The sequence below is a fragment of the Erithacus rubecula genome, assembly GCF_903797595.1.
Source record: "Erithacus rubecula genome assembly, chromosome: 3".
In the NCBI taxonomy this organism is placed as follows: Eukaryota; Metazoa; Chordata; class Aves; order Passeriformes; family Muscicapidae; genus Erithacus; species Erithacus rubecula.
Window position 1 is genome coordinate 5,792,087 of NC_136689.1, and position 27,357 is coordinate 5,819,443.

Below are 27,357 nucleotides of genomic sequence, written 5' to 3' on the forward strand. Positions count from 1 at the left end.
CCCACCCTCAGTTCCAGCTGAGAACTGAGCTGCTGTTGTGAACAAGCTCAAAGAATAAATATTTTGCATTCATTTCACCAGCACAATGGAAACATTTTTCCAGGCTGCTGCCAAGATGGTATCTAGTCCTCCTCTGACTCAGCAGCCCATGCAGCTGACTTTCAAATGGCCAAACTTGTTTGATTGTAATCTTAAAAGGAAAAAAAAAAATCAAAAAACCAAAACCACAACAACCAGCTGCATATTTAAAGACCTGTATTGCTCTCCTCTTGCACAAGCAGGTAGTGAGACTGTAAAATGTAAAGCTGGGAGAAAGAAGCCAGACAAGAGTGAGCCCTGCATTTCTTCCAACTTCACCAGTTCATTTTATCCAGTCAGAGAAAGGGACTGGGGAATGTTGTGAGGAAGTGAGAAAGGGATATGACTGCTTTACACAGAAAATTTCCTCCTGGTAACAACCAGCCTTTTACATTCTTTAAAGCTCTGTTGGCCATTAAAGACAGCCTAACTAAAAATAAAATAAAATAAAGACAAAACTGGGTTAAGAAGATGTCCAGGAATCCTAGGAGTTCCCTCCCACAAGAATTATTTCCTTATTCTTAGGTCACTTTCCCTCTAGTCCAATCCAGACTCAGGAAAGGTACAACCAAACAGGTTCAAAGCTGTTTATCTCTCCTCCATTTTCATGGGAAAACTTTGGTCTATAATCCCTACTGCTTTGTGAATGAACAGCCCTGATGGTGAATAATTTTAGTGTTCCAAAATTGTCCAGATACAGCTGGTAAGGAACTGTCAGTCACCCTGCATGAAACTGCAGCTTTATATTAAATCACAGAGTAGGCACCCAGCTTCTAATCACTGATGGAGGTTACTCCTACCAGAAGTTCTGATCCTCTAAGCAGAATAACAGGATGCTTATTAAATTAACAAGTCTAAAATTCAAAATGAACCATGCCATGAGAAATCAGTTCAATGGGTAAAATGAGGCTGTCCCTCCAGCACCCTCTTACATCATGGTACTTAACCAAAAGATATCTATTTATATAGACACATGAGGCCAGATCCTCAGGTTTAGCCTTTTTATACCCTGCATAGTGCAGGATTTAGGGTGATAAAAGTAATTTAGTTTTAAGCTATTAACTCTGTCTTCAGGATGCTGGGGTCATGATTTTGGTACCAATGAGTATCCTTAAAAAGCCCCAGAGATGCTCTAGTTTTAATTGCCTTAGCTACTTATAGCCTTATGAGAGCTGTCAAAGCAGCTGGGAATTGATTGGACTCAGCATTCTGGCTATTCATCCTTTCCACCTCACCTTCCTCCTTTTGATCTAGGACTAGAAGGAACAGGAATTGTAGGACTTCACATCATTAAAATAAATTCTCCACTGAGTGAACCCATAGATAGAGTTGATTAAATTATTTCTGTAGCTGCAGAAAAAGCCACAAGTTGATACAGGCATACATTTCCTTAGGGCAGAAAAAGTAATCTTTATGCAATAAAATTTCTCTGCATTGTAAGATTGATTGCACAAATCTGGACACTGCAACCAGAATACAAATATATGAAGACACCAGTGTTTCAGGAGGTTGTGGTTGGACATTTTTTTTTTTTAAACAAGTAAGTAGCTTTTAAAAAAACCCAACAAATTAGCCAATATAAAAGGGATAGCAAAGTGCTTTTTGCATATTCTAAATACTAAAATGGGAGAAAAACACCATGTGGGATACAAACGATAGAACAAATAGGGAGAAAGTGAAGTGAGGAAACAGAATATTAATAAAATGGGAGCTGTGATTAACAAGTAGTGTGATATAGCTGAAGTTTTCTATTTTTGTAAAGTTCAGGTTCATCTATTCTTTATATCCCACTAAATCTCACTATGGAGTTTCCAACCAGATTAAATAATTCTCCTATGAACTTATATTTGATTCAGTGGAACCACCATCATGCTCTGTCAAAGAAGACTGAAATCAAAATCAGGTGGGCTCCAAACATTTTTCCAGAAATAATTTCCTAATTGTTGTAGGGTTCAACACAGAGTGATTCCTTTACTAGGTTTGCAACTAATTAGTTATGTGCCCACTATTGGAGAAATATTTTAAATTTAAACACATTTTCACATGGATAGAAACAGCTCCCTTAAGGAAAAAGGATTAAACAAAGATATCTTGTTACAGCCCCTGGGATCTCTTAGGGAACACAATCACCTCCCAGGAGTGCTGCTATTAAGGCACTTAAGAGGAGCCTGGACACACCAGCACTGCCAGAGCTTTGTCCCTGGAAAATGACAGCCTCCGGGGCTCTAATTTTGGTGATCAGTTTACTGTGGTGTGAATCACAGCTGAATCACAGTAATGTCTTGGCACTCTCATACACTGCCTTAAACCACAGGAATACTGAAATAAGGTGTTCTGGTACATTGGAAAACTGGATTCCTTTTTTTTTTTTTTTCTCAGCCTCTACCTTATTTTTTTTTGCTTTTTGTTTTTTTTTCTTCTTCTTTCAAGACAACCTCAGAATCAAAGAACACTTTTCTGTTCTCTTCATCTGGTTTCAATCTCTTTACTCACCCAGCAGACCATGGAGCTCTGATGGTCGTTTGGCTCTTTGGAGAGAGCCAAACCAAAGGACCTGCTGCACATATCCTGGTTCCCAGGCTCCTTGCCAGCACAGGGTGTGATGTAACAGCCTCTCTCACACTGAACAAGTTAACAGCCCTGTTTTGGAGTTTACTATGTTTTGGCTAAGAAACAGCATGAATAGCTTTGCAGGGAAGTACTACTGTTTAACAAGGAGTAGCTGCAGGAACAATCTGGTTTCTCCCTTTTATCCAGGACTGGAAGAGAGTCCCAGCTGTACATTGCATCTCTCCTCTGCCATATGCTGGAGCAGCAAGGACTGTGCAAAATGAATACAGACCAGGCTCCCTCTGTGTGCTCTGCCTGCAGTTTTTACAGGGCTCACTCACACAAGCTAAGATTAAGTCTGATCACTTTCTGGATGACTTTTCCTCCTTGTTCATGATGTTCTGGGAAATTACTTGGCTTGGAAATTACTTGGAGGACAGTGGCTCACTACACAATCTTATGGAAAGGACCATTTGTAGGCATGTTCTGCCTTTGTCACTTATTGTGAGCAGAGGAAGCCTCAGCTCTGTTTTCCACCAAAAGAGACCCCAAGGGCAACTCTCCAGGCTGGAGCCAGCACCTTCTGACCTGGGCTCCTCTCATGTGGGAAAAGGGAACAGGAGATGAGGTACCACAGAAATGCAGGGAGTGGTGCTATTTTCACAGTGTCTTATGTGTCAGGGGAAGAAGAAAGGATGAAAGAAAAGCAGACAACCATCCAATGCCCAATGTACCACATTCCACTTCAAAATACAGACAAGGTGGAAACAGGGCAAACAGGTTCCTTACTGAATTTGCAATCTCTCTGCATTCCTTTCACGGTTTGTAATGTCACACTAGAGAAGAGTTATCATTTACCACTTACTGCCTGAAGGTTACACCATCCAAACAACACAAGGCCAAAGTACAGAGTTATGAACTGCATTGTGAGAAATCAGATTGCCCCTTTGCCGTTTAATGCAGTGCAATGTAATCTTTAGGCACAGCTTTGATCTCTTATCAGCTGAATTTCTCATTATAACCTAACTCAGCCACTAGGAACACATGCAGGGGAGAGCCTGGCAGGGCTGCTGCAGTGGTGTGTGACAGCCCAGCACTCCAGCTTTGGGCATCTGACGAGTGCCTGGATCAGAAATGCAACACCCAGAGTCAATCCCTTCCTTCCCAGTCAGCCCCAGAGGCTCCTCAGCCCCTGGGGATCTGATCCATCCCCTGCAAAAGCCTCTCTGGAGGATACAGAGACAACTGGGGCTGCTGCACTCCCAGCTTAAGCAGCTCAGAAAGGTTTCTAAAGTTAGGTGGGATAAATCCAGACCTTGGTGATTACCACAGACATCCATTTAGCAAGAGGTTAACTGCTTAGCTCTGTGTACTCTGGTGGGATGATACTTGCTGAAAGAGGATTCCCCTCTCTCAAAAACTGTCTCCCACTATTTATTCCCCTCCCCAGAGCCAAAGGCTTAAAAATCATGTGAAAATATCCACTGTTGGAAGTGCTACTAAAGGATGAAAGGTTTTGGTTACATCTTTTGGGAAATAAGTATATTTATTCTTCCCTCCATGTCTTCTCTGTTACTGAACAGATTTAACCATTCTGTACCCAAGTCTCAGACAGGTAAAAAACAATTTCAGAAACAGCTTCAAATGCCATTAATTATAAAAATGGGCTAAGATTAATTCCAAGTCCTGATACTATATATCTTCCTATAATATTCTTTTCTTCAGGTTTTTTTTTAGTTTTTTTTTTTTTTTTTAATAATATTTCCAGGTCTGGGTCCAAGGGTTTATCTTTCCTACAGCAATATATACATAGCAATCATGAATAATTTATAATAATTTTGGGGTCTCACACATTATCATTACCAGTCAAGTAATAAGTACATGAGATTTAAGTTGACAGAGCTCTGTATACGAGAGTCAACTTCTCATTTCACATGTCAACATAGAATCTTCATATCATTGAAAAGATCACTTAACAGCATGGCTGCTATGAAACCATTTATCCTAAAATTTATAGTGTGTTTTTAAAATAACTGAAATTGTTCTGCCAGCAAATAGTGATGTAAGCAAAGAAAAATTGAGTTTGCCTCTTAGAGATTTGTTTATGGCACATGATTGTGAAATACTGTATTTATTAACACACAGCTCAGAATAAATGAAATGTTTGAAACACAGTACTCAAGTAGAGAATGTTTGTCTACTGCTATTGTATTTGCAAAGGAATGTTGGGTCAATAATTTGCAGGGATCAAAATACACAAGAGTGAGAGAACAGTCATCAGCTTCAGATTCATGTCCTTCTGCAGGAGCTCAGCCTTTCTAACAGTTTCTCCTCCTAGAAGAGAATGGCAAATCTAATCTCTCTATCCAGTCTCTGTTGAAAATTAAACCTCCAGAGCTTTGTTCCTCACTGCTCTGTGGCTGCTGACATTTATTGCCAAGTAAACCAGAACCCTAATGATTCACTGGCAGCCCTGCACACTCACTGCTCTCAGACATAAATTAGTACAGAGGGTACCAGACAATCAGGTGCTACACATCCCACATATTTCTGTATCTTCTGAACAGGAGAGAATTGAGTTCAGCATTCTGAGTTTCCCCCCCCAGACTCTCTCTTGTACATATATACAACCACAACTATTCATAAAAACCTGCTGAGAATTCTGTTTCTTTATTCTGGCATCTTCTTCTCAACTTCATGTTGTCTGAATCAGCAAATAATCAAAAACAAAACAAACTTTTCAGTCTTTCAGTCAGTGGAATGTGCTAAGATTATGCTGTTTCCTCACTTCTATTCTAACAGGTACAAAAGACTCTTCTGTAGCTGCATAACACATAACAGATGAACACATTCATATGCAAATAATATGACTGATTGACTGAAACCTACCCAAAATATTTTTGTATGCTACAAACCTTTCAGTTTAATAATTTCTGTATCCCAAGAATATACTGACATGGAAAGGCAGGGAGCTGGCTGAGAAAGGTTACTGCTGGAGTTCCCTAACTATAAATGTAGGACTTATTTAATACTTCAATTATTTACTTTTGCATAGCAGAAAAACAGAAAGTCTGTAATTTGTGTAATTTGTGTAGGGAAAGTTTGGCTTGCTTCATCTAAAAAAAACAAAGGTTGGCTACTGGTACAACAGGATGTAGCAAACAATGAATGAAAATGGCCATTAATTATAAAAGCAAGTAGTTATAACCTTAGTTATGAAAAAATTATGTTGAAAATCAGAGATTTCCTAACCTTTACAGAAGGGGCCCCCAAAATAGGGCAGGTGCTTTATGGGGTGTGTGTGAATGACTTGAAAGCAGCAAATGAACTCTGATCCAGGACCCAAAAGCTTTCAGCACCACAACAGCTGCTGCTACTGGAGGTACCTCACACGAAAGTAAAAAGGTTTTGGGATTGCTGTGTTACTGTGTCCAGACCCTGGAACAGCTTTCCCATGGGTGAGTGGGAGGAAACTTCCTGCTTTTAAATAAATTACTGAGAGCTGGAATGAAACAGAACTTTTAGCTGTTCAACAGAGGAACTGACCTCATGAACCTGTATGCCCTTTACAGTTCTAGATTTCTAGATACAAAAAAATGTTGTAGATTATATATTTTGGTGGGGGTGGGGAAGGAAGAAAAGCTGGGCAAGACAGGTGCAGGATAGTTTGGTGATAGATCAAGGTTTGCTGGTTCCATGAGTCAGAGAAATTGAAAGATACAGGCAATATGAATGAATTAACACAAAAGGAAAAGGGGGCAAAAAGGCAGAGCGGAAAGAAAAGGAGAGTGATGCCTCAGAGGCTCAGGCTGCCAAGAGAGGGGAGGAGGCACAGAGCTGTGCACAACTGGAGAACATCAGAGGCTGGAATTGATGTGCTCCCAGGAACTGCTGAGTTCATGCATCACCAGGAACTGAAGAAACCACTCTTATAAAGACACCTTTGCTATGTGGGAGGCTGATAAATGCCCTGGTAGTGCTGCCCTTCTTTTTCTACTCTCTGAGTTGGGGCAGGAGGTGTGATAGCAACTTGTGCTATTAGTCACCAACTGTCCCAGTCATCCCAGACTCCAGAGGCAGCAGGAACTCAGAACCCCTGCAGCTCAGACTGTGAATTTCTTTTTTATATGCTCTCTTTGGCTGCTAACTCTCTCATCAGCTCATCTTAAGGGAGATGAAAGAAAATCTTAAATAAAATTTTATCCACCTCTGGGGTGGCATCTCAGCAGTGTATCCCGAGATATGAAGCCATTACAAAGTAGTGCAAAGATTAGTTACTATTTGGGTAAATCAGAAGGGATAAACCACCTCTGAATTCCAAATGCCCTTTCAGCCAAAATCTGAAGTAAACTAAAGTAAAAACCTTGTTCTCATTTTGTCCCACAGCACGGACACACACACTGCAGCCCATCAGCTGCAGCACAAGACACAGCCCACACACAGCCCCGCACATTTCCCAGTACAAAACTGTACAAAAGCTTCACTTACTGGTTTTGAGGTAGCACAGGGAGCTGGTGTCATGACAGGAGGCCTGGCTGTGCCCTGTGATGGGGGCAGGGGGTGTCTCTGCCCCGTGTCCGGGGGCGAGCAGCAGGGAGCCCGCGCTTCCAGTCTCTCGGGCTCGTGCCTGTAGGATTCCAGGGGGAACGTGGGCTGCTTGGTCACTTGTGTTGGGGTGGATGGAGAGGAGGAGAGGCCAGAGGCTGTGAACAATAATAATGACCAAAGATCAGGTTGTTTTCATGGTTGTTTTTTCTTCTTTTTCATTATTTTAGCAGTATCTCAGCCAGCAGTTAAAATACAATTAGGAGCAGAGACAAAAAGGAGCAGGGCATATTTCTCCTAAGCCTCAGTTTGCTTTCTGTAAAGCTCTTGTACAGCCTTTGTACAAACTAAAATTGTTTTCAGCTGCCTTTGATGAGAAAGATTGATCTTATCTATTGTCAAAAATCAGTGTCAGCAGCAGATAATTTCTCTTGTGAGCACCCTGTTTTTATCTGACATGTGTATGTACCCCAGCTGTATTTTTGGTTACGTTCCTAGGGCAGCTCTGAATTGTGAACAAACAGATTTGAGCTGTGTTTATTTCCCATTTAAGGACCAGCAGACATCCACCACCAGTCAGAAAATTCAGGTTCCAACATCTGTGTTTCTGGTTACATGTACATCAGCAAACCAAGGGTGGTTCTTTGGTGTCAGCATAAATCAGAACAGATGCATAAAAACATGAGGCTGAACTAGGATATGCATTTTCAAGTGAGCTGTAAGACCTGTGAATTTGGTTAAGTTCCTGTGCTTCCATAGATTTATGTAGATGATCAGTTAGTCCAAAGGGGACTCAAGCCCATCAAAAGAGAACAGGTTAATGAGCACAAAATCCCAGGCCACTCAAAGGAGTGTTTGAGAGCACAATGTTGCATTTTCATGGTAAATCTGGCTCCTTGCTGTGAGCTTTCAGGGCTCCACCAGAGATTACTGCACCAAGGGCTTTTTCCTAAATTCCTAGACTTGGAACACTGGACATCCAATAACTCAGGGAGGGATCTCGTACTTGAAGAAACTATTACTCCTGACATATCTGGGGAAGAGTTAGCATACTCTGTGTTTAAAGGAATTAACATGTAATATGAGTAACTGTTCTTTACCTATTATTCTTCTTTGAAAACAACCCTTCTTGATGGCTTTTACATAATAAGAGAATTAACTCTACAATAATAGTCACTCAACATGAAACCTGCAAAATAATTAGGCTCTAATATGTTTTATTAATAGAGGGTTTAGTGGTACAGAGTAGTGTATTTATTTCTTTCAAAGAAAATCTTAATTCTCACTGATAAATTTGAGCTTTGCTGGAATCAAAAAGGACCCCCTACTCAGTTCCTATCTTTGGTCCTTTTCCAAACTTGCAGCTGGACTTCCATTTAATTTGATTTTTAAGGATCCCTGCAGCTCTGCCAGTCAAGCAGCAACCCCACAGGCCCAGAGGAGACTGGGGTTGGGGGCAGGTACAGATGTTGGCAGATGTGACATGCCATGGAATGAGGCAAGAATAACCACCCTGGCATTTTGAATGTCCTCAACCCCTGCTCATTTCATGGAGGCTGGAGACTGTTCTACTTCCTTTAGGATTGAAAGGACACCTAACCTGCCTGTTCAGTTTTTGCTTACAGACAAATTTAAATCAGCAGTTCTGGGGAAGATGCTCCTCTGTGTTTTTATGGAACAAATGTTCCCTGAGTGCTCAGATTGGGAGTTGAGAGAGCTGTAATCGATGCAAATGGAAAACCACTAAAAGGGAGAAAAACACCATTAGATCTTCAAGTCTTGTTGCTGGGATGTGTTCATTGTGTGCTAATGTATTCAGCAAGTCTACAAGAACCATTTCCAGTGCTCTGGAAGAGGAGAGGCTCTGCCAGAAGAGCTTTTACCAGACATACAGGAACCACACACTCAGCAGCTGAGCAAGGCTGGGCTGCCAAGTGCAGAGGACATCTGTAGGACACAGGGACATGGATCAAATGGGACCAGGGAAGTAACATCTCTTACACCCTGGGAAAACTACTGTCACCCCCTCACAGACATGTAGCAGCCTAGGCAGGACAGACAGTGTGTGGCTTCCATCCTATAAGAATGTTCAGTGGTGGTGAATCTGCTTTTGGATGCCAGCCTTGGATACTTGGCATGAGATTTTATGGATGAAGAGCATCTGTGACCCCAGCACACTGAGCCTTAGAACTGTTTGTTCTAACCAGACATAACCAAACATAAAGTACTCACTGTGAGGCACACCCTAATATATCTGAGATCCAATTTGTCTGTGACTCAGGTTCTGCACAGAGTTGGAGGGGAAAATATAATTATTTTGCAGGGTACTAGATAAAATTAATGTAATTAAGCTTTTCAATCTTTTAGAAGCCAACCTCATAGCATTATTGTTAATTACATTTGTACAATACTGAGATTGAAGTCATAATCACATAGGAAATGCTTAATTTTTTATGAACATTACAACAAAATATTTTTGGCTGCTGTGATACAGCCCAAAACCCTAAACCCTATGCAGTCTAATCTAAAAGCCTTTCACATCAAAGAATGAAAATCTGTAATATATCTCCAGAGCAAAATCAGTTCAGGAGTAACAGGACTTTGTATTAACTTCAGTCCTACTAGACTGACAACTGAACAGCAGCACTGGTGTAAATATATTGTTATCTGTACATGCAGTAGGTGCCCTGCTCTACTACCGCAGAAGTAATCCAGTGAAGAGAAAAGAAACAACTATATCCCATGGCTAAAACTGTTTTATTTGGGAGAATGCACTTAAAACAATTAAACAGAGAAAACCAGACAACAATTCAGGATTCTTCTAAAACAAAGCTGAAACAATTCAGGATGCGTGCAGGATTTGGGGGAAAAACCAAACTTTGACATTGGCTACAAACCCTACTAGTTCTGGTAACAATATGAACAAAATGTGGTGTTTGCATGTTATGAAGCTAAAGAACTATCCCTTTTTTAATAGCACAAAAGAATTATAGAAAAAAATTAAAAAGAGAGAAAAAGGTCTAGCAGCTTGTCTCTGGCTAACAAAAGGGCTTGTCCTCTGTGGTTGGAACTGGATAATCTTTAAGATCTCTTCCAACCCAAAACATTCGATGAGTCAAAGATTTTGTATTTCCTATTGATTAACTCTATCCAGTTCTGAAAAAAAATCCAAGAGTTTTGCTTTGTTCTGATTCATTCTCACATTACCTTTCTTGGGACAAAACAAGAGCAAAAAAGAGGATAACTTTGTGGTCTCTGAATTGATGAATCATAAGTACTATATTTGCTTAACTGATTATGTATATGAATAAGAATATTCATGAGATTCTCATGAATATGTGGTTCAAAACAACTTTCCTATTACAACTTTACATGGAACGTGTACGTGAGATCCTGGCAGAACTAGATAGCTCTAGACTTTGAGCAGAATGGGGCTGTCTCCAGCTGCCTTTCCCCTGTGACAGGACAGCACTCAGGGATGGCCCAGGACTCAGCTCTGTGCCCCTATTTGAGCAACTTCAGCTGGGATCAAGGCATGCATCGTGGGTTGGATGCAAGAGCCCCCAAAAGTGCTGCTGGAATGGCTCAAGGCACACCCAGAACCAGCTGGTGGAGACATACAAAACCCATGCTGCTCCCTTCACTTGTTTCTCTAGGTAATGACAACAATTTCTCTTAAATAAAGCCCTTATTTTGCACAGCATGAAGTTTGTCACCCATGTACTTGGGCATTCTGATCCAAAGCAGCCCTCCACTGATACATAACAGGAAAGGATGAAGTGCTGTGCTCTCATCCATGTACTCCCAGGGGAAGAAGGGTGGATGCCCTCCTGCATTTCCTACATTCCCAGGGTGACACCCACAATGAGTTCTGTCACCTACATTTCATGCCTGACCTGGCAGGATGCATCTGGTGGTTTCTGGGAGGCAGGATGCTCACAGTCCAGTGATTCCTGCCAAAGCCTCCCTTTTCATCAACCCTTTTCCAGAAACAAAAAACAGCTGCTGCCCCCATGAACCTTTGGAGCCACCTGCCCCCATAGGATGCTGCAAGGGATTTCAGGGATGTGCTAACACTCCTTTACAGAGGTTTGGCTTCAGGGTGACAGTAATAAGAGTCACACTCCCCTTGAGGGCCCTAAGGATGGAGCCAGCAGCCTGCCCTCAAAATTTTACTTTTACATTTGTGTGCTTAAGTTGCTGAAATTGGAGAGAGTTACTGGCCATGAAAATGAAATTGCTCTTTGCACTTTTCCTACGAATCACACTTCAGTATTCTCTCATCTTGTACCTGATCAAGCAAATAATAACACTAATATGTAAAACTGTGGCTAAAATAGTTTTCTCAGTTTATATATAGGGACATATTCATTTACCATTTAGAGTGAAACTTCTCAGAAAAAAACAAAACAAAAAACCAAAACAAAAAAACCCCAAAAGGAATTTCCATTTGCAGTGTCTCCATGTGACACTTTTTGTCTTGACTCTTTCCCAGGACAACGTTGTCCTTTCATTTGCATTCTCAGCTGGCAGTGAAACAGAGAAGGCGGCAGGCTGTGGCTGCTGAATTTTAAGTACCCTGCAGCACAAGTGAATCTGAGTTGAGCTGCTGGTTCATTAAGCTGATTCACTCTTCAGACACAATACTATGTTAATTCTGACACATAAGCAAATCAATGCAAATTATGTGAAATTAGGTTTAATGCCACTTAATGGCAGTAAAGCTCTGAACCCCTGAGCAGGTAAATGGCTACTGCCAGTTTCCATCCAAACAGTACAGGTGACACTGGCATTAAATGCTGTAAAATACCCATTAGTTTAAAAAATAGTAAATTAAATCTGAAGAGTAAATCTGAAGAGTTATTGTAAAAAAAAAAAAACAAAAAAAAAACCCCATGGATACTGCCCAGGAAATTTCCTATTTTATTTAACATTGCCACTTACACACCAGTTCAGGTGCCTCCCAGCATATAAGAATTCCAGCTCCTATTTTTGAACCCTACAGTTTATTTGTGATTGACACTGCATCAACCCATATAATGGCCAGGCCTTCCAGCCCTTCCAAGCTCCCTGGTTCCAGCTGAGCAGCACCTACCCCAGCTGCACTAGCAAACATATTTGTTTCAATCTTACTTTAACAGCTCCATGGCTTTCCATGTACTGGGTACACCACTCAATGGGAAACTTAACTCGTTTCCAAAATCACATTTCTGATCCTTTCATGAATCAGAGGAATATAAAAATACTCCTCTTAAGTGATTAATATATCATATGCCTAAAAATTCACAGGAAAATGTATATTTTTTCAAACTTAAAAAAAGAAAAAAATCTAAAAAAAAAATCTAATTTATTTATAGTAGTTTGGACAGTAGTAGTAGTAAAGGAAACCACTTCTTCAGTGGTCTCAGCCATAGAAGTACCTGACCCTGAAAGCTCCAGCTTTTGCTTCAGATGCTACTTCACTTTATAAAACTAAAGACAAAGCCTCACTGGTATCCAAAATTCAGCTTGTTCTACTCCACTTGTGGTCTATTTATGTGCCAAAACCACACTTGTATCTGTGGAATCTGCAATGTAACACCTTTTCCTCATAAAACTGAGAAAATCAGGAGCTGAAGAGTTTAATTAGCAAGGTTTTGAGAATTGCTTTTCTTTCTGAAGATCTCAAGGCCCCTTTACAAGGAAAGGCTGATCAGGAGAAACTCTTGGCAGTATCCTTTAAAAAAGATGATGCTGTATCCTTGAAGGGGTTTACTGAAGACCTCTCCTGCAATGTTGATTAGACAAAGGATCTTCCATCTTGCCCAGAGCCACACATTGGTTGTCCTACATTTGTTAAATGTACGTGTCAGATCTGGAGAGACTTGACAAATTATGTCAGCTCATAAAGCAATAACCACATGAGATACAAGATCAGAAATTCTGATCAGCCTGAATATCCCTCCGATGGGCTTTTTCTAGTTCTCATCGGCAGCAAGGTTCCAGCCTGGCTTCTAACTACTAATTTTCTGCCAATGCTTCTCCTTTGTCTTGCAAATACTGGAGAAAAGACCACGGCCAAATAATTCAGAGCAAAGAAAAAGGGATCACTCACAAGCTTGATGGCAAAGAATGGCTTCTTTTTGAGACGGCCAAATGCACATTCCATTGCTGTTGGACAGCCTGACAGGTGATGAATGAAGAGGTCCTGGTAATGGTTGAGGTAGTCACTGAATAAGTGCCTGGGCTGGCACGAATAATTAACTCGGCGTGGTAATTATACTGAGAGACTCAGCACCAAGACTTCGTCAGACACCAGATGGCTGCGGCCAAGACTCAAAAACACAGACAACGTGTGCCTTGCCAGCACAAGCGCCAGTGAGAGGAGAAATGAATTAACAGAGATGGAGGAACATCCTGGAGAAGCAGGAGAAGGAGGTTTGGGCACGAATCTTTACGAGAAACACACATGAGTGAAGGATGCTTCACCCTCCTGTGCATCCATCACCCACAGACACGGGGTCTAGAAGTTTGCAGGTATCAGCTTTTCACTTTGGCCAGGATAGCAGAGCAGGAGGAGCCGAGGAGGACCATGTCCCGAAGGACAGAGCCGGGATGCCGGGATGTGACATCCCAGCCGCTGCCTTAGAACAAAAGCGAACTGCGCAGCGCTCTGAAACCCATCTAAAAAGTCACCAAAATGAAAATCAGCCACTCCTTTCCATCCAAACTGCGCTGCACAGCAGAAGCCGCTGCCCGCCCGGCCCCGCAGCAGCAGCGGTGGATCCGCACGGCTCCTGCAGCGCGACCCCTCTGCTCACCTGAGACACCCCCTGCACTCAAACTCCCACTGAGCACTTCGTGTTCGGAGCCCTCACCGAAATAACTTCTGTTTTCTATTCTAGCAAAGAGGCGGGATGCTCAGGCGGGCATTTAACAGCGCTTTCCACATTAACCTCTATTGTCCTATCCAGGGTTTTCTCTGTTTTCAGCCAAGCTGAGCTAAATGCTCCCCTGGCATTACAGAAAGCTGAGAGCTGCCCGTCTTTGGAAATACTTTGGTGGCTGCTGGAGAAACAAGACTTCTGGACAGAAAATTAATATGATTATGCAGAAGCTGATTTATTGTTCAATTTTAGATTTAATTATACATTTTAATGTTCATGATGTTTATGCCATCACACATTTCTTGATTGGTGTTTTTATGCTGTTCATGCATTTTGCACGAGCTTTTCAGGTATGATGATTGCTTGCTGTCCAGAACTTCACAACCCACCTTTATTTTGGGTCTTTTAATTCTGGCGTTTTGTTTCTTAGTTCTTTCTTTTTGATTTAGCACAATTCATGTTTCAGTGGCCTTGAAGGGTTTCAACAAGTTGTAGAAAAACTTTTAAAAATGGTTCATCTCGTGCACTTGTTATACACATTGGTCTAAACTAAGAAATACACAGAAAAACAACTAAGCATGTGAAGAAACAGCAAAATTTGCAGAAAAACAACTAAGCAGTAAAATATGGATTAGAACAGTTAAATATAGTTTGGCTTCTAGATACAGACTATGTATTAGACTTGTTTAGACATGTCACTGTGTTCCACACTTGTTCAGCATTACTAAGGCCAGCACTGCCTGTCCCTCCATCACCCTGCCCTCTGCCAGAGGCTGCTAGAACTGCTTTGTGCCTCTCTCCCTGCTTTGCCCAGCAAAGCTCCCAAAGCACAGCCACCACCACCACTGCTCCTTTCTGCTTCTGGAGCACCCGCTGTGCACAGAGCTCTTCATGGACAGACAGAAAACAGAGGCTGCAGCCCTGAAGGGTTTGCATTTACACAGGAAAAGGAAAAAAGGAGGGAAATCAGAGGGGAAAGGTGGGAGAAGGAATGCTGCATGCACAATATACAAAGACAAGTTTGGAAGCAATTACTTACTTGCTCTGATGCTTAATTTCACATTTAGGGATTTCATATTTAATCACTGCACTATGTGATGTCAGCTTTTCAAAAGCAGCTACTTGAGGGGTTGCAGAACTGGGTAGGTTGTTGCTTCACCTATGATTTATGATATGTTCATCCAGTGTACATTTTTAAAAAATGAAGTAATTGAGGCAAAGATTTGCTTGCAATAAAACAGCACCTTAACCACATACCTTATTTCTGTAACACACTAAAGGAGAGGAATGCCCCGTGGAATCAAAAAAAAAATGCTCAAAATGTCTTACAAATGTGTCATTAGAGGTGCAAGCTGATGAGAAGAACAGTCTAGATAAGAGCCTGCAGAACCCCACTGAAATCCCTGTGGGTGATTTCATCTGCACAGTACATCCACTTGCTGTGTAACTGAGACACAGAATATTAATGCACATAAAGACCAGTAGGGCATCTATTTGCAGGGCAAGCATGACAGCTCCAGGGCTGGTGCCAGGGGAATGTGCACTGTACTGTGCACACAGCTAAAGGCTGTGATCAGACTGTGGTGTTTCCCAAGATTGGGAATAGCAGGATATAAGGCTGTCAGAGCAGAGACTTCAGGACTCAGGCCCCAGGACTTGTTCTCTATTTAATTTATCGGATTATGTTAGCCTCAGTTCCTCTCTTGCAATGAACAGAATAGCTCCAGAGGTGCCAGTAATAGCACCAGAGGTACAGCTGGAATGCCAGCCTCACGGCACAGTTTAATTTTGTTTATTTTCTGCAATATGTACAAGGGCACTGATGTGCGAGTAATTAAATATTTGCAAAGTACTCCAAATCCTCAGGAAAGCTGTAGCTAAAGAGAGAAGCCATAATTTAACAGTTCTTTGCTTCTGATAATAATTTTTTATAAAACCTTTTCTTCTTTTATTAAAAGGAAAGAAAAATCTCTCATTCTAGCTCTTTTCAAAATTCAGCAAGAGTCCAAGCACTGCTCCAGCCTGTGGCATTTGCCTCTTCCCACTGTGTCTGACTCAGACCTGTGCCTCATCATAATTCCTCTCTTGCTAACCTGGGAATTAATCTTTTTGTGCACATATGGCACGGCAGAGACAGCACAGGGCTCTCTAGCACACCTACCAAAGCCTTCTGAAGAAATAACTAATGACTTCATGGCTCTTGTTTGATTGAAAATAAATTGCTGTGGGACTGCTCCTGCTCCTTATGCCACTTGCTAGGATAATTTCCATTGCCTTAGCTGGTACTGGATGGTGCTTTTAGCAGAACATTAGTGCAGTAAATTGCTGCTTTCTCTAGACACCAGGGCACAGAACCTGCCCTCCCCTTCCTTTGAAATGATCTATACAGCACCAGCTTTCTTCTGCCTTTCACAATTAGATCTCAAGGTGATGTGGATGACAAAGAACCTCAGGCCTCCTCTGGTTAGTTCTGACTGGTTTTCCAGTGCAGCACAAACACTCCTCTTGGCACAGGTAGGCAGCAGTGGGAAAGGGGCCAGGAGCAAAGCAGAATCACTTTGTACAGTGGCATTGCTGGTTTTTACCCCTGGAACTGTACAGAAAACTATAGCCAAGTTCTCCTGTTGGACAGAGTTGTTCATCTAGGATCTGGTTGAGGCACAAGGGAGGAAAAAGGAGAAAAGACAGCTGCATAGCCATGGACCAAACCCACAGGTGTATCAATGCCCTGAACTGGGATGTATTTATCAACCACTGGCAAGTCCACACTGCCCACACATGAGGAATGTACCATCTTATTCTCTTTTCCCAGTACAGAAACTGGGTAAGATTGAAATCAAATTAAGCCTTGTCCTCTTGCTGTGACTCTTCACACTCTTGCCAATAAAGTACTGTTGTGATACCCAGAAATGAAATGAGGCTGAGGAGCAGCAATATCACATCTGTACATTTAAACTTCAGGATGGAGCCAGCAAGTACCCCAAGAAGTTATCCAAGGGTTACCAAAAGATACATCCACAGTTTTAGATGCTGATGTTGCCACAGCTGTGAAGGCTCAAACAGGCTTAGCAAGCATGCTACCTGCCCAAGACAGCCATGAACACTTGGGCACATCTTACTTGAGGAGTTCAGCCAGAAATGAATCCCTGTTTTGTTGATATTAGCCTAAAGGGAATTTCAAACTCATACCTGGATAAATATCAGTTACATGGAATGGACAAAAACTCAACTTGGGATGTTCAATGAACCTATCAAGCTAAACTCCATCATCTTATTCTTCTTACCTGCCCATGAATAAAATTCAAACTCATGGGAGAGGATAACATTTCAGTGATGTCCATTGCATTGGATCAACCAGCACCTGGTGTGATTTCATATCTCTGTTGCCAAGTGCTTCTATTGTCTGCAACACTTCTGATGTTTCTGCACCAACTACATGGCACAGGGTTGGCCTGTGCCTACCCAGCCATATAGGCTTTCTTCACTCCTAATCTGCCTCCTTCTTCTTCAGACCAACCCTCTCCTCTCCCTTCCATGTTTCCTGCTGAAATGTCATATCTGACTCTCCATTTCAGGACCAGTACAGACCGACAATACAAGAATAAGTTAGAGGAATTCCTCACACATTTACTTTTTTCTTGCAATTTCATCTTCAACATGAAGGTTGATTTAGACCTATCTCCTCCACTTACCAAGTCAACAGAGTGCCTGCAAGACCAGTCCCCAAAAGCATGCACAGGTTGGGTTTCTTTGCTTGGCTGCCCAGCAGGTTACAGCTGATACCTCCTCTCAACACCCAGCCCTGTGGTGCTGCAAACCTCTGGCAGGAAAGAGCACAGAGCCCTTTGGCAGAGCACATTTTTCCAAGGGCTAGTCAGGCACTTTGCATCTCCAGGAAATCCTTTCCCTCCCCTGTCATCCAGCTTCACCCCAGAGCCCATCCCAGGTCACTGTTACAGTGTGCCTCCAGCACATGCAAAAGTCACATTCCTGGCTTGTTCTACCCCCTAGAGCTGTCATCCTGCTATAAAGCAAGTGAAAACATAGGAGCCAAAAGGACTCGGCATGTTGAGAATGAATACCTCAACAGCAGGCTTGTTGGAGCAGAGGACACCTCCATGCCAGAGATTCCCCTGGCTCAGGGGGAAATGTGATGTACTTAAACAGATCTACCCCTGCCCTTTCATTCTGCTCCTCTCCATCACCCCAGTTCTCATCTTCTGCAGGTGTCTCCCTAAGTCTCCAGAGACTTTGATCCCATTCCTGTACACCAGCATCAGCTGTGGACAGGCAGTTCACACTGACACACCAACCCAGCCTCATTTCCCACTCAAGTTAATACTCCAGGGGGATATCCCAGGGGTAGGGGTTTCACAGCATCACTTCAATCCTTGGACTCAGGAAGCTGAGCCATGTCTGCTCACACACAGCCAGGTGCAAACCTCCAGGACAGGCTCACTGGAAGCTGAAGAAGCCAGGCATAACCAGCAGCCATAAAAATCTCAAAAGGTGAACAGACTGTTTGGCATTTCCTTTGCATCAGGATAAAACTTGGCACATCTCCAGGCAGGTACATTTGCAGATGCTCTTCCTTGAAGTCTGCAGCCTCTCTGATTAGGGACAACACAGTATCCAGAATCTTGGCCATGAGAGATGCAGACAGTGTCTACAATGTGAATGTTAATACACTAAAAGGGGAGCAATTGCAGGAGCAGTTCTGACCTGCCAACGTGCCAGAGAAAAGAAGCATGGACTGACAGCCCTCAAGTATCTGCTCCCAGTGTTTCCCACTTGAGATGGATCAGTAAGAAAGCTGATTACTCACAAAGTTCTGCATTAGAGAGCAGCCTGTGGACACAGGCCTGACTGCCCTGTTGTCTTCTGTAACTCTGCAGTGGGCAAGGAAAGGAAATGCACAGAAGACTTGGAAGCTCTTCTAGTTAAGGCTTTAATCCTGTGAGAATCTGTGCACACATAGCTTCAGAGGAGGCTGTGAGAAAGGCACCTGAGGGCAGGAACAGCTCTCCTGGGGAAGGGATGACTCCCCCAGCCAGGACCAGATGGAGCAATTGGAGAGGCTGCAGCGACAGCCCTGGCACAGCCTCTCAAATGCTGCTCTCAGCTTGGAGCAGATGATCACCACAAGCTCCACGCCACCACCCTGCCCACTGAGACGGCTGGAAACAGCCAGGGTTCAGGGCTTCAAACCTGGAAGGAAGTTCATTCAACCTGAACCCTTCTGAAGAGCAGAAGGTCTCTTCACAGGACATGTGTGATGCCAGCCAGGCCAGCGGATGCTCCCCTGCCAGCCTGCCCCAGCCCTGTGCAGCTGAGCAGGGGGCTGCTGATGCAAGAACTGACTCAGATGTTAGGGAGCAAAGCCAATACTGCAAAGGCCACGGGGAACAACTGTCAAATGATAAAAGATTTCAGTCACTGCTGAACAAAGCTGGATTTAACCTAGCAGGGAAAAGCTTTCTAGCTTTTCATCTCATCACCAACCCGCTGCACCCGCCACTTCCCTCCCAAGCTGCACTGTTTTGACCTCATTCCTGAAAATAAATTATAAGTTGTTTTTCTTTGTAACAAGTAACTATTTTAGTGGAAAGCTGGTTGCTTTCAGTCGTTAAAGCATGGAAGTGCTGCAACCTGTTCCTCGAAGCACTGGCAGCTCTGGGACAAGTGCATTGCTATTTCAGTGTCTGAATATCCCTGAGACACCCAGGGCTCCTGCTCAGGAAGCCATTTAGATTGAACCTGCCTCCACAAACTGTGACAAATTCTCAGGCACTTCTGCAGGTAGTAAACCTCTACATATTACCCAAGTTTATGAAACACTGGGAGTTGATGCTGGGAGTTTGCTGCTGCTGCTGCTGAACACAAATGAATCAGGTGGTAAAAGACCAGCTGGTTTTAAAGAGACACCCAGATGAGGGTTGGTGGCTGACAGCACATGAGCTGAGCCAGGTCTTACAAAAACCAGTTAGAAAAGGGGACTGGTTTCTAGTCCTCACAATCCAGACTCAGAGGACATAAGATTAGGAGATTGCACTTGTCAAGAAAACCACATCCTCTGCTTTCTTGAGGCTGCTTTTCCTGAGGTATGTTCTCAATACCTCCATACTGCAGAGACAGCATGAGATCCTTAACCCTATCAACCACAAGTTTCAGATTGACTACAAATGGAATATCAGACATTTTTGCAATGTTCTCCTTGCAATAGAGGGCTGCAGGGTACAGAATAATGGTCATGGCTCTCCATAAGTTCCCCTAAGATTTATCCTTATGGGCTTTTGGAACAACAAGGCTTCAGCAGTTCATTTGCACCACTTGTTCCACCACACTGTAGAGCTGTGGCTAAAAGAAGCCTTTTTTTCCCTTAAAAAAAACCAAAAAACAACACCCAACTATTGCATTGATTAAACAGATGTAGTTTAACCACTGAAAGTGGTGAAGTTTGACCACTGTAAAAGCAATTCAGTCACCATTTTGGGGAAGGCAGCTGGTACTGATGCTTTTTCTCGATACAGGATTGAATATGAAGCATCCATGAAGTTCTGTAGAACTTGAACAGAATCCAGCTTGGAACAACTCAGCTGTATCAGAGGTTGGTACAAGCTGAACACCAGCCCAGGCCAGCTGAGATCTCTGGACTATCACATGGCTGGCCACTGGCCTTGCACAACTTATGTCCAAGGTATTCACACTATGTGGAGCCAAGTGTGGGATTTGTGATAGCATTTGCCTCAGCCCCATCCACCTCAGGGATGCCAAAAGAGTTCTCAGCCCTATTCCAAACACAGATTGTGCCAAGTTCTTCCACCCTACAAAGTCTTGGAGTTTGTATGAAAGTAACTCCCCAGCACAAACCTGAAACTTTACAGCCAGCAAACAGTTTTTGGAGTAGGCACTGACTTCTATTCAAGTGCAATATTCAGTAGCAGTGAGAGTGGCTGTGGGTTTAAACCAAGACAAGATGGGAGCTGGGTGTGCTGGTACAAAGCAGGCAGGGCAGGAATCTTGAGATCTCAGGAAACTGGGGGACTAGTTTCTCCAAAATTGCAATTATTTGTATTACTCTGCCTCTGAGTGCATTCCTTAATCTCAGTAAACAAAGGCATGGTGAAAATAAAGGGCTCTGACGGTGAATCAAAACTATTTAGTGTGAAGGAAAATAATCAGAGCAGGGCAGGGGGCACAGCTGGCCACGGGAGGAGGCGAGAGTTGCAGAAACAAACAGGTATCAACCAGAGCCTGCCCTGCCACCAAAGTGGCCAAGGTAAACAAGGCAAATCTGTGAGAGTCCCTCAGCAATATGCAAAAGGAAAAAGGGTCCCTGACGGACATAATTATGTAACTCCATCATTGCTGAGACACAACAGCACCAATCAGTGACCTTGCTGCCCACGCCCTGTGTCCCACCAGCAGTAACAGGGCTCCTGCACACCTTCATACTATGGCAGAGTGCAAGAAATAGGAAGAAATAAATCCATGCAGGAACAACAGAACACATTGCTAACTATATTTTGTTTCATTACTTTGGCTGTTACCTGAAATCAATCAAAATCCTAAAGAAAATATCCCAAACCCTGCACTTAAAAACTTTCCCATTTTTCTTCTGTTGGTGTCTGGAGCTGGAGTTTTAATGACATTTTGCTCTGTCTCTGTTTTCAACAGCCCTGATGATAAGTACGTGCCAGCAGCTGCTGAAGCAACAGTTGCAGCAGATCCAGTGTCAGAGTGTGACAGACATGTGGATGGCTGCTGCCGATGGGAGGACAGCACCGGGACCCTGTGATTCCCAGCCACGTGCCACAATGTGATCAAGGAAAGCTGGCTCAGTCCTTTCCCTCGACTGCCTTCCTCTCCTCCTCCCCTTCCCTAGGGAGCTGGGTTTCCTCTCTCACACTTGGAGCCCTTTCATTTGGCTGACACGGGGGATTTATCTCAATTAAATTAAGAAAGGAGAAATACGTGCTCTGTCTGCCACCAATACACACGAAATGAAGGGTGCCTCAGTATTCACAATCATCCACAGCTACTTCATCCTTCCTTTACTCAGCTCTGGGCTCTCCCAGCAGTGTTGGGGGTTGAGTGTTTTTTCTCTTACTGTGTCAATCAGCCTTTCAGGTAGGTCTGAAACCTTTATCCAAGGGCTAAAGCACCTAGTGAACAGGACTCAGGTTCAGGTCTAAGGCTGAAATAACCATGCAATTGCAGGGGCAGAAGATATGTGTCTTTGATGCCACCACTAGCAGAGATGGGGACCTTGCTGGGAGCCAGGTGCTGTCCTTGTGGGATTCCATTCCCTCATGGAGGTTACAGGGACAGTTCCTGAAAATGCAGACATTGCTATGTCCTTCTATGTTCCTGTGGGGATTACCAGATTCTGTTAACAAATCTCTTCCTTTCTTCTGAGTCCTGGTGCTCTCAGTGCTCCTGCTCCCATGGTTTGCTGAGGAAGAGGAAGCAGGAGCACAATGTGCACACTCCATCTCTTTTCCTGGTGGCAGCACCCACTGGTGAGCTGGCCTTGCCAAAAGAGGAGAAGGTCAGATGGCTGAAAGCACAGAGCCAGATTTCTGCAAATCCCAGGAGAACTGGCATGAAATACAAACATGTCCACTCAGCACTGCAACACTGTCACGGATCAGCTACACCATCACAAATACTCAGCCCTTTGCAGAGAAAAAATATCCAAATAGCCCTCACAATAAGCTCTTCTACAGCAGATTATTAATCACTGTATAGATCCCTTTCAGGCTGCAGTTCTCTTCTCTCTGGAGAATTGTATTTGCCAATACAACTGCCTTAAACATGTGGCAATGCATGTTTTGTCTCTTAAAAGCTATTATACATTTGCTTAGAACAACATGCATTTTTAAAGACCAAAGCCAACATTTGGTGGTGGAGACTTTGCTAGAACATGAATTCATGATTCAGCAGGGAGAACTTCTCCCTAGGAAAGTTTTCTGGCTGCAGAACTACTTAAAGTGTTGGTTTAACACACTAAGGCTGTTTATACCTGTAGCACAACACATATCAATTGATCAAACTGCAACTTCAAAGGGGTCTCAGGTGCTTGGAAGCAGCAGTATGGTTAATTAATCATGTGAAACAAAACCCAACAAAGGCAAGACATCAGCAGTAGAATACACTGGGCTCTGCAGAAATTAGCTTGCATTAGACTGAACCAGAGCAGCATCTCTTACTCCTCTGAGAACAGAGATGCAATTTATCCCTTGAACTACACATTTCTTTTGGAGCCAGACCCATTGTACCATTTACATCAAATATGCAGAGCACTATCCACAAGGAGATGCAGCCCAAAATAACAACCTACACATCTCAGTTAACAAACCCGGTATTTATATGCTCCCCAGGGTTAAAAGCTGTGTTTGAATGGGGAACAGAAGCACAGACCAGTGCATTCCCTTCCTTCCCAAGAGGCCCCAGCACAGCCCTGTTCCTCGGCAGAGCCATGCATTAATTCATGCCTTTTCCTGGGCAGCCGGGCTGGCGGCGTTCCCAGTGGAATGCGGAGCTGCCCGTCCCTGGTCCTGGCAGGCTGCTGGGGGCAGCTCTGCCATTGACTCAGCTGCTCCTGCTCACTCCTGCCTTGCTAATCTGATCCCTCCAACACCATGGACGAGTCCCACTCAAATATTTGGCTTTGTGAGAGGCCAGCTTGCAGATAAAACAGAACGTGCCACTGAAATTCATGGGAAGAGCACATGCTTATCATGATGGAAACACATGGGATGACTCTAGTCTGAACATGGCTAATCATGAATCTGTTTATTTGTTTTTTCCTGAAGACAAGCTGTCCTTCTTTAGGGAGCTCTCAGATCTCATCTGCTTTCCATCTTCTGTACATTCCATTCCACTTGGACAATGGAATTTCTCATTTGACCTTACTTCAAGTGGCACCTGGGCTTCCCCATTGCCCCCACAGGTCTGTGCTGCAGACAGAAACAAGTGAATTTCATTGAAACCTTCTTCCTTACATGAGCATCTGCAATACACACTCATTTCAACAATAAAGTACATCTGCAATTTTCACTTCCTTCTGCTCCAGTCCTACTCCCAGGGGATCTTCATGCCTTGTCTCTAATGTGGACCTTACCCTTTCTGACTGAGGATGCCAGGTCTACCCTCACTCCTGTGAACAGGATCAGAAACCTCCCCAGCCATTCTGCTGAAGTTGAGGATGGGTTTTTCTGTAATTTCCAAACTGAGTTGCCAATCAGGTCAAACATTTCTTCAATAAAATTCCCTCTGGGATTCACAGGTGGTCATTTATACATTAATAAGTCAATGTAACAAATCTAGGTTTGGATTCTTAGGCTGTTCATCTACTCCATGCATAAGGGAAGACTGTCACTTCTCAGATGTGTGGCTTCTGCTGGCCATAACACCAGAGTGTGGCCAAGCTGAACATGCTCCCAAACACCTTGTTTTGCTCAGGGTGTTTCAGATGCCCTGGCACAAATGCTGGATCTCACACTCTGAGTTAGGTACAGCAACACCAACAAACCGCTCCCCTCTCAAATGTAAATATAACCCAGCATTTCAATAGCTGTGTTGTTATAAGTGGATTTGATATGGCCACAGCAGAGCTACCAAAACACTGGATTAGACATAGATGTCTCACAATCCAATTTTAACTCATTCATTGATTGGCATCACAGGCAGCTCAGCCACCTTTGCTTGAGCATTACACAACCCAGACCAAGAGCCAAAATTTTCAAAAAACTCTGCCTAAAGCTGTGCCTGTGCAGCCTGTGTAATGCAGCTGTGATGATGAAACCAACTTCTGGTTTACCTGCCTGGCTTTCCATGGACATGTCCCAGGATTAAACAAACAAAGGTCCATTGGGCCTCTAGAGCCATTTTAATGCATATGGTCCTACTGTGATGAACACATTTGTGTGCACACAAATGTATTCATTATTAAATGTATCCATTACTGTATTCATTACTAAGACTGGTTTCAAATGCCTCAGAAAATCACCACCCCAACCCTTAAAGTGTCATGGTATTTAAACCTTTAAATGTCAGGATTCCTATGTTTTCTTCTTTTGAAACATTAAGTCTTTCCAATATTTCTCTCCACTCTGAGGAGCTATAAATTCCAAGGAGACCAAAAAAAAAAAAAAAAAAAAGCTCTTATTTTTGTTTCATTTTTTTAAAAGAAAGAAAATTAAAGCTTTTATAAAGTAATGTGATTCCAGAAGCCAGGGACATTAGAGACTACAGATTCAATAAGCTGCAATAAATTTAGACTGGTAATTCTGCTTCATAAATTACTTTTGATTTCTTTTCTTATTTATATACACATATGAAAAATGAATACTTCAACCTGCTCCTGATTTGTACCATTTATGAAGCAAGAATCAGACTTCCATTGTACATAATATGATCATAAACCCAGCAATTATTTGTGAGTTATGATCACAAAAAAATGTAAATGTTCAACTGAAATAATGAAATAACTGAAATAATGGTATAGGACATAAAAACAAGGGAAATTAAAGAGCATTCCAGCTCCACAATCTTATTTTCCTCTTATTCTGCTTCTCTTTCTGTGGTCCTGGGGACATTTCCTACCTACCACACAGCAATGATTTATGACTTGCTACATTATGCTATGAATATCTAAGAAACCTCTTGAATTTCATACAAAAATTATTGGCAAAATGTAAAATAGAATACTACACTAGCAACACTGAAATATGTGCTCCACATCTACAAAACTGATGGAACAAGCCACAATAAGCTTATCTGTTTAATTATTGTTGTTATTTAATGAAGCTGTATTTTGGAAGAGAGAAAATGGCTTGTGATTGATTCCATCTCTTATTTCACTCCCAAGCAAAAGTCTCGATCTGGATCCCAATAAAAATCAATAGAGAGGATTCCAGTGAACATTACCTGGACTCCAAGTGAGTCAACAACTCACTCTACATATCTGCTCATGCACTTCCTGCCTCAGAGTAACTTCTAGAGCAGATTGTTCATATTTGACTTGCACAGTCTCTGCCAGTTTTATTCCCCAATATTTTAAAATTCAAAAGAACTGAAACTACTGTATTCTGGGTTGGCCTTTTTGCCTCTACTTAAGTATAGCTGTTCTTTGCCAGGCATACACTAGTTTCTATAGAAATTGTGTTGTAACTTCAGTCATGGTCAGGGACTGTATTTTGATTTGGCTGTGACATTTGATTTGCCACCAGATTTATCAGCTGCCTGTATATTTAACTGTACACACATAAATAAGTAAATAAAAAAAAATCATAACTCAGGTGTTTAGAACAACATTCCATGTAAAAATCTAGGCTACACATCTTTCATATTTCTTATGTGTAAAATCATACTAGAGAAGTCTGGGGATTTTAGTATAAAGCCATACCTAAGAAAACAGAAGAAGAACAAGCCATTCTTTCTGATGTCCCATGTGGTAAAGAAAGTGAAATAGAAAGATCTATGATATATAAAAAAAAAATCTCTCATTAGTGGCATTAGAAGCATTTATAGACCAATAATATGGAGAATAAGATACAATCCCACCAACCAGCATGAAGGGCACGGCGTGTGCCAGTGGAAGGACTATGGAACCCAGATCCAACAGAAGACCCCAAGAGGAATCTCAAAAATAGTGCAAACACTTTAAAATTAATGCAATATTTGTCCAATTGATTGCCACTACATAAAATGGCACTTCTCTAAATCCTGAGCACCAAATGCACAGCAGAACAGGGCACTGAAAGTGCCTCACTCACTCCACAGCTGTGCTGAGATGCCTTTCTACGACTCCTTTATATTCGATTCCACGTTCTTACACAACTCCCAAACTTGTCTCGATGCCATTTAATTAATTGAAATCACTCCTGCAGCCTGAGACTGAACACTGCATGCTGTAATCCCTCTTGTTTAAATCAAGATTCTTTCAAATGTGGGCAAACATGCTGCCTGGTAGGTGTGCCTCTCTAAACATGTCAAAGAATAATCCGCCTGCATGTCCGATTGCCAAGCCACGTGGCTTGGCAGCCTTGCTGCAGTGGGATGAATGTTACACCACTCAACAGAGAGACACCTGGGCTTGGGGCATGCCTGGGTGACACACCCCGAGGCTAAACCTCCCATTTTTACATCCCTTGCTCTGTGCTGAGAATTTAGCACATATTCCCTTGCCACGGCCAAACCTGCCGGACACAGAGGTGAAAAATCTCTGTAAAACCAGGAAAAAGCAGTTTGGGAAGGGCAGGACACAGAGAGGCTCTGCAAGAGACATCTCTGGTCTCTGCTGCAGCAAGGA

At 42.7% G+C, this 27,357-nt stretch overlaps 1 protein-coding gene across 5 annotated transcripts in view; it reads right to left on the bottom strand.

The window, feature by feature from the left end:
- PRKAG2 (protein kinase AMP-activated non-catalytic subunit gamma 2) overlaps nt 1-27,357 on the bottom strand; it is a 205,580-nt gene that overhangs the window by 58,800 nt on the left and 119,423 nt on the right. For all 5 annotated transcript variants that reach the window (XM_079302881.1, XM_079302882.1, XM_079302884.1 and 2 more), the window contains one exon: nt 7,117-7,331. In XM_079302881.1, the coding sequence (XP_079159007.1) occupies nt 7,117-7,331 (215 nt within the window). The remainder of the gene's footprint in view (nt 1-7,116; nt 7,332-27,357) is intronic.